Source organism: Mastacembelus armatus, chromosome 5 (assembly GCF_900324485.2).
Source record: "Mastacembelus armatus chromosome 5, fMasArm1.2, whole genome shotgun sequence".
NCBI lineage: Eukaryota > Metazoa > Chordata > Actinopteri > Synbranchiformes > Mastacembelidae > Mastacembelus > Mastacembelus armatus.
This window is the reverse complement of record NC_046637.1, coordinates 23,233,230-23,248,779: the sequence shown is the minus strand read 5'-3', so window position 1 is coordinate 23,248,779 and position 15,550 is coordinate 23,233,230. Positions and strand designations below refer to the sequence as shown.

General features: G+C 39.2%; 1 protein-coding gene across 1 annotated transcript in view; it reads left to right on the top strand.

Moving 5' to 3' along the window:
• celf4 (CUGBP, Elav-like family member 4) overlaps positions 1-12,118 on the top strand; it is a 77,303-nt gene extending 65,185 nt beyond the window's left edge. The window contains exons 4-14 of the mRNA XM_026306212.1: positions 1,331-1,459; positions 2,392-2,471; positions 2,847-2,987; positions 3,360-3,498; positions 4,547-4,699; positions 5,125-5,235; positions 6,907-6,969; positions 7,384-7,461; positions 8,259-8,402; positions 9,490-9,683; positions 11,994-12,118. Of these exons, the coding sequence (XP_026161997.1) occupies positions 1,331-1,459; positions 2,392-2,471; positions 2,847-2,987; positions 3,360-3,498; positions 4,547-4,699; positions 5,125-5,235; positions 6,907-6,969; positions 7,384-7,461; positions 8,259-8,402; positions 9,490-9,617 (1,166 nt within the window). The 3' untranslated portion in view covers positions 9,618-9,683; positions 11,994-12,118. The remainder of the gene's footprint in view (positions 1-1,330; positions 1,460-2,391; positions 2,472-2,846; positions 2,988-3,359; positions 3,499-4,546; positions 4,700-5,124; positions 5,236-6,906; positions 6,970-7,383; positions 7,462-8,258; positions 8,403-9,489; positions 9,684-11,993) is intronic.
• The last annotated feature ends 3,432 nt before the right edge of the window (positions 12,119-15,550 follow it).

Sequence of the window (15,550 nt, the reverse complement as noted above, 5' to 3'; positions counted from 1 at the left end):
GATAAAATAGACTTTTGCATTTTTATACGATAGTACTGTTGTGTAGTGCATAACAGAAACGACAGCTTACCTTGATTGTTACCTTGTGTCGGCTCCGCTGGGTGAGCCGGTTTGGTTTCCACCCGGATGCTTTGCGTTCAGATGTTGAAGCTTTGACGAAGTGCTGTTGTGGTTCGCCAGTTCTACCTTACAATACACGCATCGGGACCGTGTTGACATCATATTTAAGTTTGAAATGATCCACGACTTTGGACATTTTCTGCCTTTTTCAGACGGTTTCACTCTCTGCCATAGCACAAACTTTTGATACTGAAACGCGTTGTGCGACAGTGATTACGGTCCGGGTGGAACAATGATCCCTAGGCAGAGCAGGTCCGATAACGCAAGTTAATTAAAGGAATCCTCAAGGCAAAGAATTTTCTTCGAGGATTTTTTGTTATCGAGTTCCTCGAGTAATCGTTGCAGCCCTACTGTACACCATATATGCAAAAGCTTCTCTGAACTACATCTTTTACTACACAGGAAACACAAGAAACTCCATTTAAAGCTCAGTAAAAATGAGAGTCATTAAAATTTGATTATTAACACATTTCAATATCTGTATGTTGACGTTCTATGTAATATAAAAATCAGTATGTCAGTTGGGTTCTCTGTTATATTTTAATTGGTACTCTGTTGTTGATTCCTGCTTTTCAATTGGAGCTCAATAGCTATGACCATAAAGCCTCTGGTAAGAATACTCAGCTGAAAATCAGTGAAGCTGTACTAATCTTTTTTTTTTTTTTTAAATACAATCGGTCAATGGAACATTTATAATGCGAAATAAGTCACTATTAGTGATAAAGCCAACTTTGTTATTGCAGTCTTATCAACATATTTTAGACCTATTGTACAAAAAACCTGCCCAGTGAGAAAGATCAGCCGGAGAAAGTTAATGAGTGTGGAAAGTAGTGGAGCATCTATGAGCTACAGAGCCTGATATATTTTGGACAAATGTGCTGTTTTACTGACATCTTTGTTTGTAGCAGGGACAAAAGGGTGTATATCTTGTATTACTTCCACTATGGAAATTGTTGCATTTTGTAGTATCATACAACTTCACAGCAAAATCACCAGTGTTACATCAACTCTGAGTGTTAATTTAACACTAAAAAGTAACCACTGTTCACATATAAACACTTTTTTTTTATTTTAACACTGATGATTGTTCTGTGTTTTCTCCAATGATTTATGCATCTAACCAAGTTTCACTGAACATATAATGACGTCATGTAGAATATAAAAAGACATATCTGATCCTGTAATCATAACCTATTCCTTCTCCTTTTAGAAGACAGAAAGCTCTTTGTGGGAATGCTCAACAAGCAACAGTCAGAAGATGATGTGCGGCGCCTTTTCGAGTCCTTTGGCAGCATTGAGGAATGCACCATCCTCAGAGGTCCCGATGGAAACAGCAAAGGTGAGTTTATAGCTGTTTATGACTTTGAGCCAACAGAATTTTTCACAGGCTACTGCACAGAAACGATTTGGCCTTTCAAAGTTGGTGACTTTGCAAAGTTCTCCTTAAACACTCCGTGTGGAGTGATGTCAAAGCGGGATATTTCACAATAATCAGAGTAGTGGTTACATAATCATACTTTAGAGTCTGTAAATTTCAACACTAAATGGCATCGGAAAGCTTTGCCCACAGGGATGAGCGATATAAACCCCGAACTCTTTACAGATGAACCCCATTAACCTTATGAGTCAACCTACAAGACTCTGATAAAGAGAAAAAAAAACTTCCTTATTAACCACTGGGCTTCATGTCATGCCAGAAAAATGTTTTTTCAAAATGTTGTCAGAGTGCTACAGAAGTTCACTGCCTGAAGTTCATCAGCAGGCTTAGCAGCCAATCAATGAGGCCCGATGATAACTAAGCCTGATGATTACAGTGGGCTTGATCACGCTGATTCCTCCGTGAAGCTCCATTAACAAGGCCTCATCAGCCAGCTTACTCGGCTAAGTGGGCTTTAGCTCAATAATTACTGGGAACTTGATCATTCAAATTCATCAACGGGGCTTGTCAATAGTAAAGCGACACCAGAATGCTGTGGCATTTTAAGCCCCATCAGAGGATCCCAAAGTTGTTAATGGTGTCAGAGTGGCATGTTATTGAGCGTCGATCAACACAGATGCAATCCTCTTTAGCAAAGAGGGCTTTGTTTACCAAATGTTTGTTGCTGTAATACTCTAGAAACTTATCCTAGGTGGTAAAAATTGATTTTTTAAGAAACTTTTTCTTTTGGTCTAATTCTGTATGATATGACTTTTTGGCAAACTTTTTTCTTTTGTTCTCGCTGTCTCTTTTTCCCTTTACTCCTATTCTACCCTCTCTCTCTATCTTTTTAGGCTGTGCATTTGTTAAATACTCCTCTCATGCTGAAGCTCAGGCAGCCATCAGTGCACTACACGGCAGCCAGACAATGCCTGTGAGTACACCATAACTGTGTGTGTGATGTAGATTTATGTCAGAGAGGTGAGCCACGCAGAGAAATGAGTCACATAGCGCTTAATTACCTTCTTAAAGTTAAGTTATACTTTATTAATCCCAGAGAGGAAATTTGTCCTTTGGATATGACCCATCCTAACTATTTCAGAACAGAGAGGTCCAACTGCAGCATGAAGGCCATTGCTTTGGCAGGAGATATAGGAGAGGAAGTGTATGTGTGTGCAGGTACAGATACAAGCTTTTGTCACGTGTCTATCGGTACACACTGACATGTATTTGGTGTGTGTGTGTGTGTGTGTGTGTGTGTGTGTGTGTATGTTTGTGTGTCTGTCTATGTGCGTGGGTGGGTGCGCAGGGTGCCTCATCCAGTCTGGTGGTAAAGTTCGCCGACACGGATAAGGAGCGCACCATTCGCCGCATGCAGCAGATGGCTGGTCAGATGGGCATCTTCAACCCTATGGCCCTGCAGTTTGGAGCCTATGGAGCCTACGCTCAGGCAAGGCACCCTGCAAAACGTCATTTTTATCTACAGTTATTTATGCAATGAACCACAGAGATTAAACGCCGTGCTCAAACCTCGCTCACATACGAATGTAAAATAGCAAAAAAGATTAGATTAGAAATCTTTTTATCTCCATTTGATGTGATGTAAAATGTCTTTCTTAATGTTGGTTTGGAAAAAATTGCACATTTTATAAGATTCAATATCTAATTTCTGTCTAATAGTCTGCTCTCTGCGCTTTACCTCACTTTCCCTCCAACTCTTTGCTTTTTCCCTCTTTCTTAATTCAATACCCTGTAAATCTCCCTCCTCTTTCCATTCATTCATTTCAACCCTCTTTACAATCCCCTCTCTTCCACTGTGCAGGTGCAGCAGCAGGCGGCATTGATGGCATCTGTAGGCCAGGGAGGCTACCTCAGTCCTATGGCAGCCTTTGCTGCTGCACAGATGCAGCACATGGCAACCATCAATGGCCTCCCAGGAGCACCACTGACCCCCACATCAGGTAACATAGGTGAAAGACCAAAGGTTTAAAGACCCCACTGGATTTTATATATTTTCAATGAACCATGGAAATGGTATCTATTACAATGCAGATATACAGTGAGTTATGGAGCATTTTCTGAAGCATTTGTAGAATGCATTTCCCTGCCTTCCACACAGCCATTATTTTACATTCATTTTTCCATCCTAGCTTACTGACACAGCAACAGGGCGTGCAATGGATCACACTGCCAGAGCATTTTACAAATCTCCCCCAGTGGAGCACAAAGCAATCTGTTGCACTTACACACTATTTTGAATTTGAGCAGATCATTAGAAATCAAACATTTGTTTGTTTTTTTCTATTCCTGTGTTCACACAGTAGCACAAATTTCAGGTGTTCTTGTTTGTTGCAAAGTGGCAAAGCTATTTATCTGGTGTATCTGTGCAAATGTACCCCCTCCACATAAAAGATTGAAGAAAAGATTTTCTTACAAGATTCAAGTATGTCAGGCATCAAAATGAAACAGCAGAAAATCTAATCTATACAAGTGTGAGATGCTTTTGATATTAATATGTAATGAATAAAAATCTGTATATTCCTGTGGTGTAATTGTAGCATTGCAGTGGAAGAATATAGTAACGGAATAAACAGCAGTGGATTTCAATGGGCATTTACCACAGAATCTATACTGTAAATGTTTCTAGGTGTGTTATAAAGGTGCAAATGAGCATATTGCATTGTGGCGTAATATCCAACAGTCTGAGACAAATGCATAATTGGTACCCATTTGATATCATCAACAAAGTATTCATTATTCTCAAATAACACAGTATGTAGTATGTCTAAAATTCGGCTCTAATGGCTGTTGTGCCACAGTAAGGGCCATGCTGGGACAAGAAATCAGCCCTGACATTTAGTATCTTCACTGGCCTACTGGACCGGCCCCTCTGACATTTCCAAGAGTTACTAGGTGGTCAGTGGAAGTAAAACGTCCCCATAATCCCTTGGGAAAGAAATACAGTGGAATGCTTAATGTTTTACTCTGTCTTTGCCCCTTTGGATGCAGGCGGCAGTACTCCTCCAGGCATCAGCGCCCCTACAGTGACCAGCATCCCCTCCCCCATTAGTGTAAATGGTTTTACTGGCATGCCACCCCCCCAGGCAAATGGGCAACCCCCTGCAGAGGCTGTGTTCACCAATGGAATACACCATTATCCCGGTAGGTTTGATAAATGTAGAGGCAGGTATGCAAATACGAAGGAATTCTCAGAAATATGGAAAAACACTTTAAAGACAATAATGCAGTGCAGATTATAAATCCATTGTTATGTAAAGCCATGACTTCATGAAAATGAAGCTTGAATTCCTACAGGCACGTGTTTGTTGTAACAGGATAGTGCGCATGCTGCTGGCTTACAGGGATGAATAGCCGTGAAGCATGTTCAAGAGGTCGAGGCCAGACGAATGTAGCCCACAGACAGCGAACATGTCGAGGAGATGAGTGTTTGGCAAAGGTGCTTAAGGGCGTCTGGAGCCTGAGTGTGCGCTTGTGTCATGAGCCGTGGCTAGTACCACACTGGTTCTGTTCGTTAAGAGGTGGAAGAAAAATCTGTTTTGTTTTTTTTTTCGCTCTTTTCTCCCCAGTATTGCAGGAGGTGGTTTTTAGGGAGGACTCAGAGAAAAACGGCTTGGGCGTGGCTCCGCGAAGTTGTTTTGGGGTTCAGGGTGGCTGCTTCCTCTCCTCTCTGTCTGAAGGTAGTGCACACCCACCCCACCCCCCCTTAACTGCACGTATCTATGGGCTCCAATAAGGGTCAGGAAGATTTTGAGCTTGTGAAATAAATGCAAATGAAGAAATTATTTAAAGCCTGTGGTTGTATCTATAATTCAAGTTTGTGAATTTGTAAATATTTGTACTTGTAAAAAAAAGAAAGAAAGAAAGGAAAAAAGCATTTCTAAGCAGAAAGCTGTGCCACTCCACTGAGGATCAAGGAAGGCTCTCCTCACATTTACAGTTTCAGGCTGGTTTTTAAACTAAAACCCTTCTGAACATTGTTCTCTGCTGCCAGAATCTCTGTGACAAGACCTTAGCTGATGAAAATGTTGATAAACCCAGTTACTTTTAGTAATGAATGTGTGCCCAGAACTATTAGATTTAGGAGCAGCAGTTAATGCTTTGCAGACCCTACTCAAGGTTAAAGAACAGATACCGGCTACACTTTTCAGCTAAAATACAGGTGATATGTTCCTAAAACAACACTGCAAAGCACAGTGCTCTTTTACACTTGCAAATCTAACATTGTCTTACATAAACTAGAACAAATCTGTAAGTGAAACTAAAAATAATTTAGGTAGAGTAGGTGCATGTTTTGTTATAGGCCACTAATATTATGAAGAGCAAAAAAAACTTTTTTGACTTCATCATGAAACGAAATGTCCACCCTCATCCACACATTGACAAACTCTCAGTTCTTCATGCAAAAAATGTTTCACAGACAAATAATGATAGACATCCAAATTACGTCTGAACGCGATTTCAGAAGTAATAAATCTGAAGAGACTCTTCATTTGAGCCCATACCTTCCCTTTTCTCTTGAACTGTTGTTCAGTGTTCCTGTTAGTCCACAGCGTGTTCACTATTTTCTTTTTTGGTGACAGCAGGGTTATTGGTGCGTGTATATGGTTATCAAAATGTGTGTGTGTGGTTTGTCAGTGGTGTACTGGTGTGCATGTACTGTACAGATGAGTAATTGTAAAGTGGCACTGGTAGTCATCAGTGTGTTTTTGGATGCAGGGAGAATTTATAAATAATTAACTTTATCTCTGAGGTGACAGCACCAGGTGCATCCAGTGTTGTGTCTTTTGTATTTGTCCTGTTTTACATGTCTAACAGTAGCTGAAGAAATATATTTCTTCTTCATGGGAATTGTTTATAATAGGTACATATTTATAACACGTTTTTTTTTCCTTTCTCCTTTCCTTTTGTGATGGTGGAGTCATGAAGTGCATTTTTGTTTTAACTGTGGTCCTGTTTTTCTGTTTTTCTGAGGTAAAAGTGAGCTGCTTTTGAAAAGCTTTGGGAGGAACATTAAGTAAAAAGCCCTGCAAAAGAGAGAGATTCAGAATAAACTTCCCCATACCCTGAAAGCGAAGCGAGTTGACACCACGCTGTTCGGCTCTAACCTCTCTGCTTTTCTCCTCCTGTCTGCACTTCTCTCCATCTCCTCTCCTTCCATCCCTCCTCCCTCTCATTCTTGTTATATATTACTCTTGCCTTCCTCCGTGCCCTCTCCTCTATCTACATTCTCCCACCGTTTCTCTCTGCCGCATCTCTCTCCCTTTACACACACACACACAACTCCATCCATCCATGCTTCCCTCCACCACCACCTCCTTCTTTTCCTCTCTGTGTCTCGGTTGGAGCAGCTCAAAGTCCCACTGCAGCTGATCCTCTCCAGCAAGCTTACACAGGAGTCCAGCAGTATGCAGGTCTGTCTGTCACTCTCACAGCAGCACTGATCTCTGTGTGTGTGTGTGTGTGTGTGTGCATACATGTGAGGAGGAGGTGTGTGTGTGAGCAAGACAGAAAAAGGCAGGATGGCAGAGAGAAATGAAAGAGGAAGATAAACATTTTCCTTTGTTTGGATTTGAATTTTGATCAGGTAACATTAAGTGTTTCAGGCTCACTACATCAATTTATTCTTTCTGCTGTGTTCAGTGTGTGTGTGTGCGCCACACGTAGACTCTATTGTCTGTTATCTGATCGATTGCCTGCTGTGCCCCTGCATATATCACATTGTTTGCATGTATCCGAGTGTGTATGTGTGTAGTCATGACTGTTATCTGATCTTCGCTGTGTGTGTGTGTCTGTGTCTGTGTATGTGTGTGTATGTGTCTCAGCAGCCTACCCTGCTGCATACGGCCAGATCAGCCAGGCCTTCCCCCACCCTCCACCCATCATTCCACAGCAGCAACGAGAAGGTAACGCACACACACCCAGCACACCATTCACTCATTCATACCCTCCTAAATATTCAGTATAGAAACAGAAATATTTATCAGATGAGACAAGACTAAAAACTTTGAATTCTTATTTTACATCTCAATACAAACAGCCCAATTAAGCAAAAATAAAAGAAAAATGAAAATTTGGAGATAACTGAATTTATGATATAGTGCCGATCCAAGCAGGCTGTGGGGTAACTAACTTTACTGGCTGTTTCACAGTGAGCTGTAAACCTCTCAATGAACTCAGTGACCTCCAGGCTTGGGACACCAGTGCTAGGAAGCTTAGTGCCCTCTTGTGGAAAATAAACTAAATAATTTAACAGTCATGGCATCCCAGTAGTTTACTTTTCAGGCATTTAGTAGTCATTTGATCTGAGATAACTGAATGCTGGTAGTACTGAACTATTACAAAAAGATGACAATTAATTTTCTCTTAATCAATTAATGGACTTATTATTTCAGCTCTATAGAGCAGGATGCTCAAATGTTTCAATCTTGTTAAATCTTAAGTCTTTTTAGCTTAAAAGTAGTGAGAAGAGCAAGAATAGTCACTCATCCTCTTCAGTTCTTTCACTCTATGCGTTTGGTATTGTTGTTTTACTTCATGATGGGTTCTTCTCCTGCCACAGCCAAACTTTTATGCTTCCCTATCTCCCTGTCGCTCTCTCTTTGACCCTTGACCTTTATCTAATTTTTTTCCCTCTCTCTCTCTCTCTCTCTCTCTCTCTCTGTCTGTCTGTCTGTCTGTCTGTCTGTGTTTCTGTCTGCAGGACCAGAGGGTTGCAACCTGTTCATCTACCACCTCCCTCAGGAGTTTGGGGATGGAGAGCTGATGCAGATGTTCCTGCCTTTCGGTAATGTCATCTCCTCCAAAGTGTTTGTGGATCGGGCGACAAACCAAAGTAAATGCTTTGGTGGGTAAAAATAAACAGAAACAACAAATTATTGGTTATTTATTCTGATTATTCTTTTTTACTAATCACCTTCTTTACCGCAGTCAACACCACCCTTCCTAACCTCTCAACACCCCTCTCCTTGAAAAAATGAAACCAAAACCGTTGTGCAAACACTGGCTGTTCATTGTTTATAAGAATAGGGAATCTGTGTTTCTGGAGGTTTTTATTAATCACTGAAGCTGTTTTCTTTTGAAGCTTTGACTTACTTCTTATTTTGATAAATATAGAGATAAATAATTAAGTCTTATATCAAAGATATGAAATTGGTATTGCACTGATGGTGATTTAATTGATGTTTTTTTAATGTCATTTAGTCATATTGTCATTGTGTCCTTTATGACATAATACAAACTCTACCATCTTTAGCTTACTGTAAGCAAACGCAAAGCATGTTAAGAATAACTGTTGCATGAAAACGAAAAGAAAAGCTGCTGCACTTTATGCCACTGACAGTGTAATTTGGCCAAACATATAATTACGTGGCAAATTTTTTGTGGCGATTCCATCAGGTGCAACCCATTTGCGAAGTGGCTATTGCTCATTAATACAACACAACAGTAATGTTGTATTATTTATGTCGCAATTTTGAGATACAGATTTTAATTTCTGATTTGATGTTTTGTTTTTTTTTTCATGTCCAAGTGGAAGTTAAAAACTGAAACTCCAAAATAGCACAACTATGTTGATGTTTTGGTTTTTAAATCCCTTTATCTAGTTAATGTTGTGATTTTTGGCTGCATGCTGCCCTCTGTTTTTATTGTGATCCTGTTGTTCATACATGAATACTGTACATGAATACATGAATACAGACATGAAGGAATACTATATTGGTTTTGGTAATGCTTACTGCTATCAAATACTACTTTATTTGTTTTAATTGTGCAAAGATTTTATTCTCATTGTAAAGTTTCATAGTTATACTGTCATGTAAAAGACTGCATCATATTATAGTATCTCATCTTCATTATCTATTCTTTTGTAAGCCCAAATTGTCCTTATCTCTTTGTCTAATCTTATCCATTTTCTCTTTCGGCCCTGCCTCCAGGGTTTGTGAGCTTCGACAACCCAGGTAGTGCCCAAGCTGCCATCCAGTCAATGAACGGCTTCCAGATTGGCATGAAAAGACTCAAGGTGCAGCTGAAGAGGCCAAAGGATGCCAACCGTCCCTACTAGCCCCTGCCCCAGCCAGCCTCTGCCAACATGGCGGCCGGGGCAGCTGCCGCACACAGGGAAAGACAGGTCAGACACTGAGCTCGACTCAAGTGGAAATATTTGTTGTCACTTTAGTTTCATAGGTGATTAATGAAACCGATGCATGTACAACCAATACAATATTATATTGACAAATGCTCAAATGGCAAGCCTATTTATGGCACTGCAGGTTCAGTAACCTTTTATAAATGTCATATAACATTTGCAGATGCCTAATAACTAGCTGATCATCTGCAAAGTGCTTGTACAGAATAATGATGAAATTTTACCCATGCGCTGATAGTTCAAGTGTCCATTTGTAAATATTAATTCCACCCACATCACAATGACACATTATTATATAAGATTGACTGTAGTTCCAGTTATCTCAATGGCAGCATTACATGTATATGTGAAACACACTACATAATGTATCTTAGTACGAAAACAGTGTCCTCTAACATGCATCAGACATCAAAATTGGACAGGTATCTTCTCAGTTAGTTTCAACCAAACAAAGCTGAGTAGCATTAACTTACATGTAGCCTCCTCTGTTTGCAGAACAGCTTTACAGTAAGTGACCCTGTATGTTACCCTGTAGGTAAAAGATAATTGGTAAATGGCTCAGTGTGTTGCAAAGGGAAGGAATTGCTTCCAAGGGAGAGGCATTTATTACCCCTCAGGCGGGTAATTGTGCCGTTCCTCTTTGTCTCCTCCCTTCATCTGTGTGATGGAGAGTTTAGGCTGTGTCGTTCATTCACCACTGATGACTTCATTCAAGGGCAACTTATCACCCACTCACAAACTAACTGAACCATACCAGACAGTGTCCCCAGGCAAATCACTGCAGGAAGAATAGTGCAATCTCATATGAATGTGTCACAAAGTATGTAGCACCATTCGTTTGGATATAGCAAAACATTTTCAACAGAATGTTAGATGAAAATAATCTTTTGGAGTTTTTTTCATCTTGCCTGAAATTACAGTGATTGAAACTGCAACTACAACTTAACAAGCTTAGTTACTCCTGAAGGAGGTGGTAGATGAACAGTTCCAGTATTATTATATCCAAAAATAATAATAATGCACTTCTCAGGTACAGAATTATCTGACTCGTGAATTCATATTAGACAGCAGGCTTAAATTCTGATGATACAAGAAGGTTAAAGTGTCTCTTGATTAAAATTTCCTCACTTCAAAAAGAGGATTAAACACTTTCATTTAAATAAAAAATAAAACTTTATTGTTTTATCACATAGGAGATTACGACCGCATCACTGCCAGGGAGCTAAATTAATTCACTGCAGGATGAGCACTGGTTTGTTTTTTCAAAACTGTCTCCGCATATGATCTTTGTTTATCCATACCAGAACTTAAGAGCCTTAGTGCTGGCTGCAATGATTCAGAGAGACAGGTGTCCTGTAAATATGCTGCACTGCTCCATCTGCATGTAATTACAATGCATATTTACACATGAGGAATGATATTATGGCAACTTTTAGTAAACTAAATGCAGAAACGTTAAATGGCTATATTTAAAAACTGACTTTTTCTTTAACATCACTTGTGTTGCTAATGGAATGTAAAAAATTAATTTCTTATTCATTAAATGTTTCTTTGACCCCAGAAGTGCAGTGATTTTAAAATATCCAGGTAAATAAACAAATGAACAAAAATGAGGCATAAAATTCTCAGCAAATAACTTCAATACACAGAGCTTCTGAGGCTGAAGGGAAAGTTTTGCAAGTATTTGGTCACAAACCAAAGAAGCCCAGTGGAAGGATGGTGGTGCTAGATGAAACGTGATTACAGTTCATTCTGATGGGAACATGAACAAGTGTTGAGATATTTCTCTTAAAATCACAAATGTCAATGTCAGGGTGGTGCTTAAGGTAAATTCAAGGGATCACCAGAGTCTGGTTTATTTATTAGGATTCACCATCTGAGAACCACAAATATCTGTACAAGATGTTTACACAGCTCATCCGCACATTAAATGGTGAGATGTCTCCAAGTGGATATTAGATGAATAGTCAGACAATCGCACATTTGCGCATTATTATCTCATATTACCTATATGCTGGCACACAATGTACTGCTAGAAGATACATGTGCAAGAACACAAAAATGATGAGGAAAACACAAAAGGACTATTCATAAGCTCCTCAAGGTTATTAAGATTAAGAGACCATCAGATATTCTAGTCTGAGTGACAGATCGACATAGCCATTCCTGAATTGATATTGTTCGGATGGTGAAAAATGTTCAGCCCCTTAATGTCATATGCTTTACAACAATTTAGTAGTTATGAAACACCAGATTTCCTTTTCCTATTTCTATTTCTTCTGTACTTCCCAGGTTTTGTTGAGCTGAATCATATGTTGACTACTGCTACTACCGCCACTGAGTGCAAACTCTACAGCTGGACCACTGAGGCTGCTTCAGAAACACAGGAGAGAGAGAGAGTGATGACCGAGTCAAGGACGCCTCCTTTTGGATGTACTGAAACTTTGGAACTCAGAGAGCATTTGTACCAGCCTGGTTAGCCCCAGGACCTTTTTTCTTCTGCACACATATACACACCTCTTTCCCCACAAAATCCTGCTTGAATGACAGCTACCTTTTTTGGACCACAGAAACTTTTACTTGAACAATGAGGGGCGGGAGGTAAAAGAAACAATATTAAACCTACTTGCAATGACCAACCCCACTGAACTCTCAAAGAGAATATGGATGTCACAAGTCCAACAAGAACAAAACAAACTTTTTAAAAACTGAACAGAGGACTGCCGTAGGAGATATTTATGTAAGGTGGTTTGAGTTTGGGGAAATTGACTTTTGAAGACCAACTTATTAGAAACAAAAAAGGGACAAACTCTTGGAGAAAAAAAAAACTTAAGTAGGGAATGTGATATTTTCAGGACACAAATTGGCTTTGTTTTGGGATGGCCATCTTTAGCTCGGAGTGCCTGTCCGTTTCCAGGGGAAACCGTTGCCAAGGAGAGCCATAGCAACGGTCTCCAGGGAGTCTTTACCTGTCATTCCTTAGTTGTTTTAGGGACCAAAAGACCAAACATTTTTATTGCTGAGGACTTGTAGCTCTAATATACCCGGACCACTGCATCTCTTTCAGTCAGTGTTAACTGGTTGAGAAGTTGCACTTAAAAGAAGTGTACATTTCGAATATATACAACACATGTATATATACACATATATATTGCTGATATGCTTTTTGAATACAGGCAAAACTATTTCAGATGACCAAATGAGGTCTCTCACTTCGCTAGTTTACAATTACTCAAAATGTTTATTTTTTCTCTTCTCATTTTGTCTTGGGAGGGATGGCGAGTGCATGGGAGGGGCTGCTCCGTATCACAGCCTTATCTTTTTTAACTTGACATCCTAACCTCATAGATAGAATAACATCAGAAACATTTGAGATATATGAACTTGTTTATATTTGCAGTACATATATATGTATAACGAGCATTCAAGCAAATGTATTCATATATACAGTATATATGGATAAATAGATATTAATCACAAACAAATATATGTATTTATATGCACATATTTTATATATGTGTGTCTGTATATAGAGCGGCTACTGACTATGTTGAGCTGTAATTTTTTGTAGATTTTAGCTGGAGTTTGAAAAATTGCTCTGCTTGGGAAGAATCGCAAATCTGGCAGCTCCCAACACTGCAGGCATTCCTATCTCTGATACCTATATGCTGACACACAATATACTGCTAAAAGATACATGTGTGAGAATACACATATGGTGTAAATATTATCTGAAAATGCAAAAAGCCACATCTCAGTAGCAGGCTTTAAGAAAATCAGGCTAAATGATTTTAGAGGAAAAGGACAATTATCTTCGACTCTATTCCAAACATATCTTTCAAGCATACACACACACACACACACACACACAAACTTCTCTTTGAAACTTGAACCAAAATGAATACGTCTCACAACCCTTGCTCTCTTTTGCATTCAGTAAAGTGCATGTAGCGAATGGGCTGTCACCATGTCAAGGTGTGCCTTGTCACCTGCAGAATCTGCCATCAAGCACTGTGCTCTCAGAAAACAAAGAAAAAAAAAAAACACACTACTGCAAGCAGCCAACGCGCTATTATGATGTCAAAACTACCGCCAGATCCATATCATTTCTCTGCCACATAGAGAGCTTCAGTGTATGTCCAATATAACAAACAGTCTGACAGCTGTTAGTCCATCATTGTCTTATAGAAAAAATGCATTTAGAGCTATGTAGACTCAATTGTAGACTCAATGCAATTACACTACAGATAAAAGCGGGCATTAGGTAACCTGTTAGCACAGGTACTAACTATCAAAGCTCTGTGCAGGGCACCTGTGACTATGTTCCACTGGTTGGAGTCAAACCTAGGATTCAGGAGTTCAGGGTTGCAAATGACATTATGTGGCTTGATTAAAAAAAAAAAGTGATTGAGTTTAATGGACCTGATATTAGTTTATAAAGGCAATATAATATGGATGAATATTGTCTAATTAAAAAGTTTTGTTTGAAGAAGAACAGAAGAAGAAAGAGAAGGTTTTATTTGCTGTCCCCATCCAGCAGCTAATGTGCGGCTCTCTGCTGGTAATACTTGACATGAAGCATATCCCTTAGAAGATGTTATATTGCCTTATGTTATATGTACTCATACGATTAAATATAAACATTAAAACATAATGAAACTGTAAAATGAAGCAATAAGTGTGAAAAGCCATTTATCCATTACAAATGCTGTATCACAGAGGCTAGTTTCATATTGCTTTAGCGTACAGTTTCTCATAATAGTCTACAAAAACGGTATGAACACCTACCACATACCCGCAAAAGGTCAACAGACTAGGATTTATTCGACCCTGCATTCAACACATATTCAGCTGGAAGAGATTACTCAATGAATATTTATATATATGAATATTTATAAGGCTATATGACACTTTGGAAGACAGTGCTTCCTGTTGGGTGCTGTTACTAGTTTTCCTATAAACTGCTCATTATTCCATTTCCTTAGTGTCTGTGTCTAACCTTTTTAGCAGATTGAATAATTTAACATTTACCTTCCAAATCCAGTGAGGCTAAAAGATGCCACTATCACATCCCCAGGGTACCTCTGTTTTTGTGCCCCACATCATGCCCAGAGCATGACATACAGTGCAAGCCAGATGACCATTATGATAATTTTTTTGCCCTGACAGTATCCATACTATGCTAGTACAAAACGCCTGGTACATCAACCTAAGCTGTCTTAGAGCTAACAATAACAACTGAAGCTAAATGTCATATGTCTGGTATCCCTGATCGCCACACTGTGTGCCCTATTTGACTGCCTGCTGCTGCTCTGGTGAAATTGAAAAAAGGTGTTGACATGGTCTGTGCTTTTCTAATGGTTTGTTTGAGCAATCACTCATGTCTTTCACCGAGCCCATGTTTCCATGTCGAGTGAAATAAGAAAGGGGAAGCAGAACAACTAGAATGCCAAGCACCTCATCTTCATTTGCTCCAACTTTAAGCTGCAAGTACACATGAGAATAGTAAAACAAAGTATAGCGGTTCAAAAATAACAAGAAACAGAGCAGAAGTTTGAATATAAATATATATATATAAATATATACATAAATGATGAATATACTGTAAATTCTTTCCTTTTTTGCTCCGTTTTCCTCTGTACATAGGTTTGCATATTTTATAGGACTTTTACTTCTATCTACAAGGACTGGATAAAGTACTTTAAATACTTAAAAAAATATATGAATGAAAACATGATAATGCTCATTAAAACCAGGTACAAAAAAAAAATGTTGCTAGGATATGGTACAAACTGTAGGACCTGACCAAGGCATTTATCCAGAATACAGTCAGGGAGAGCATTGACCTC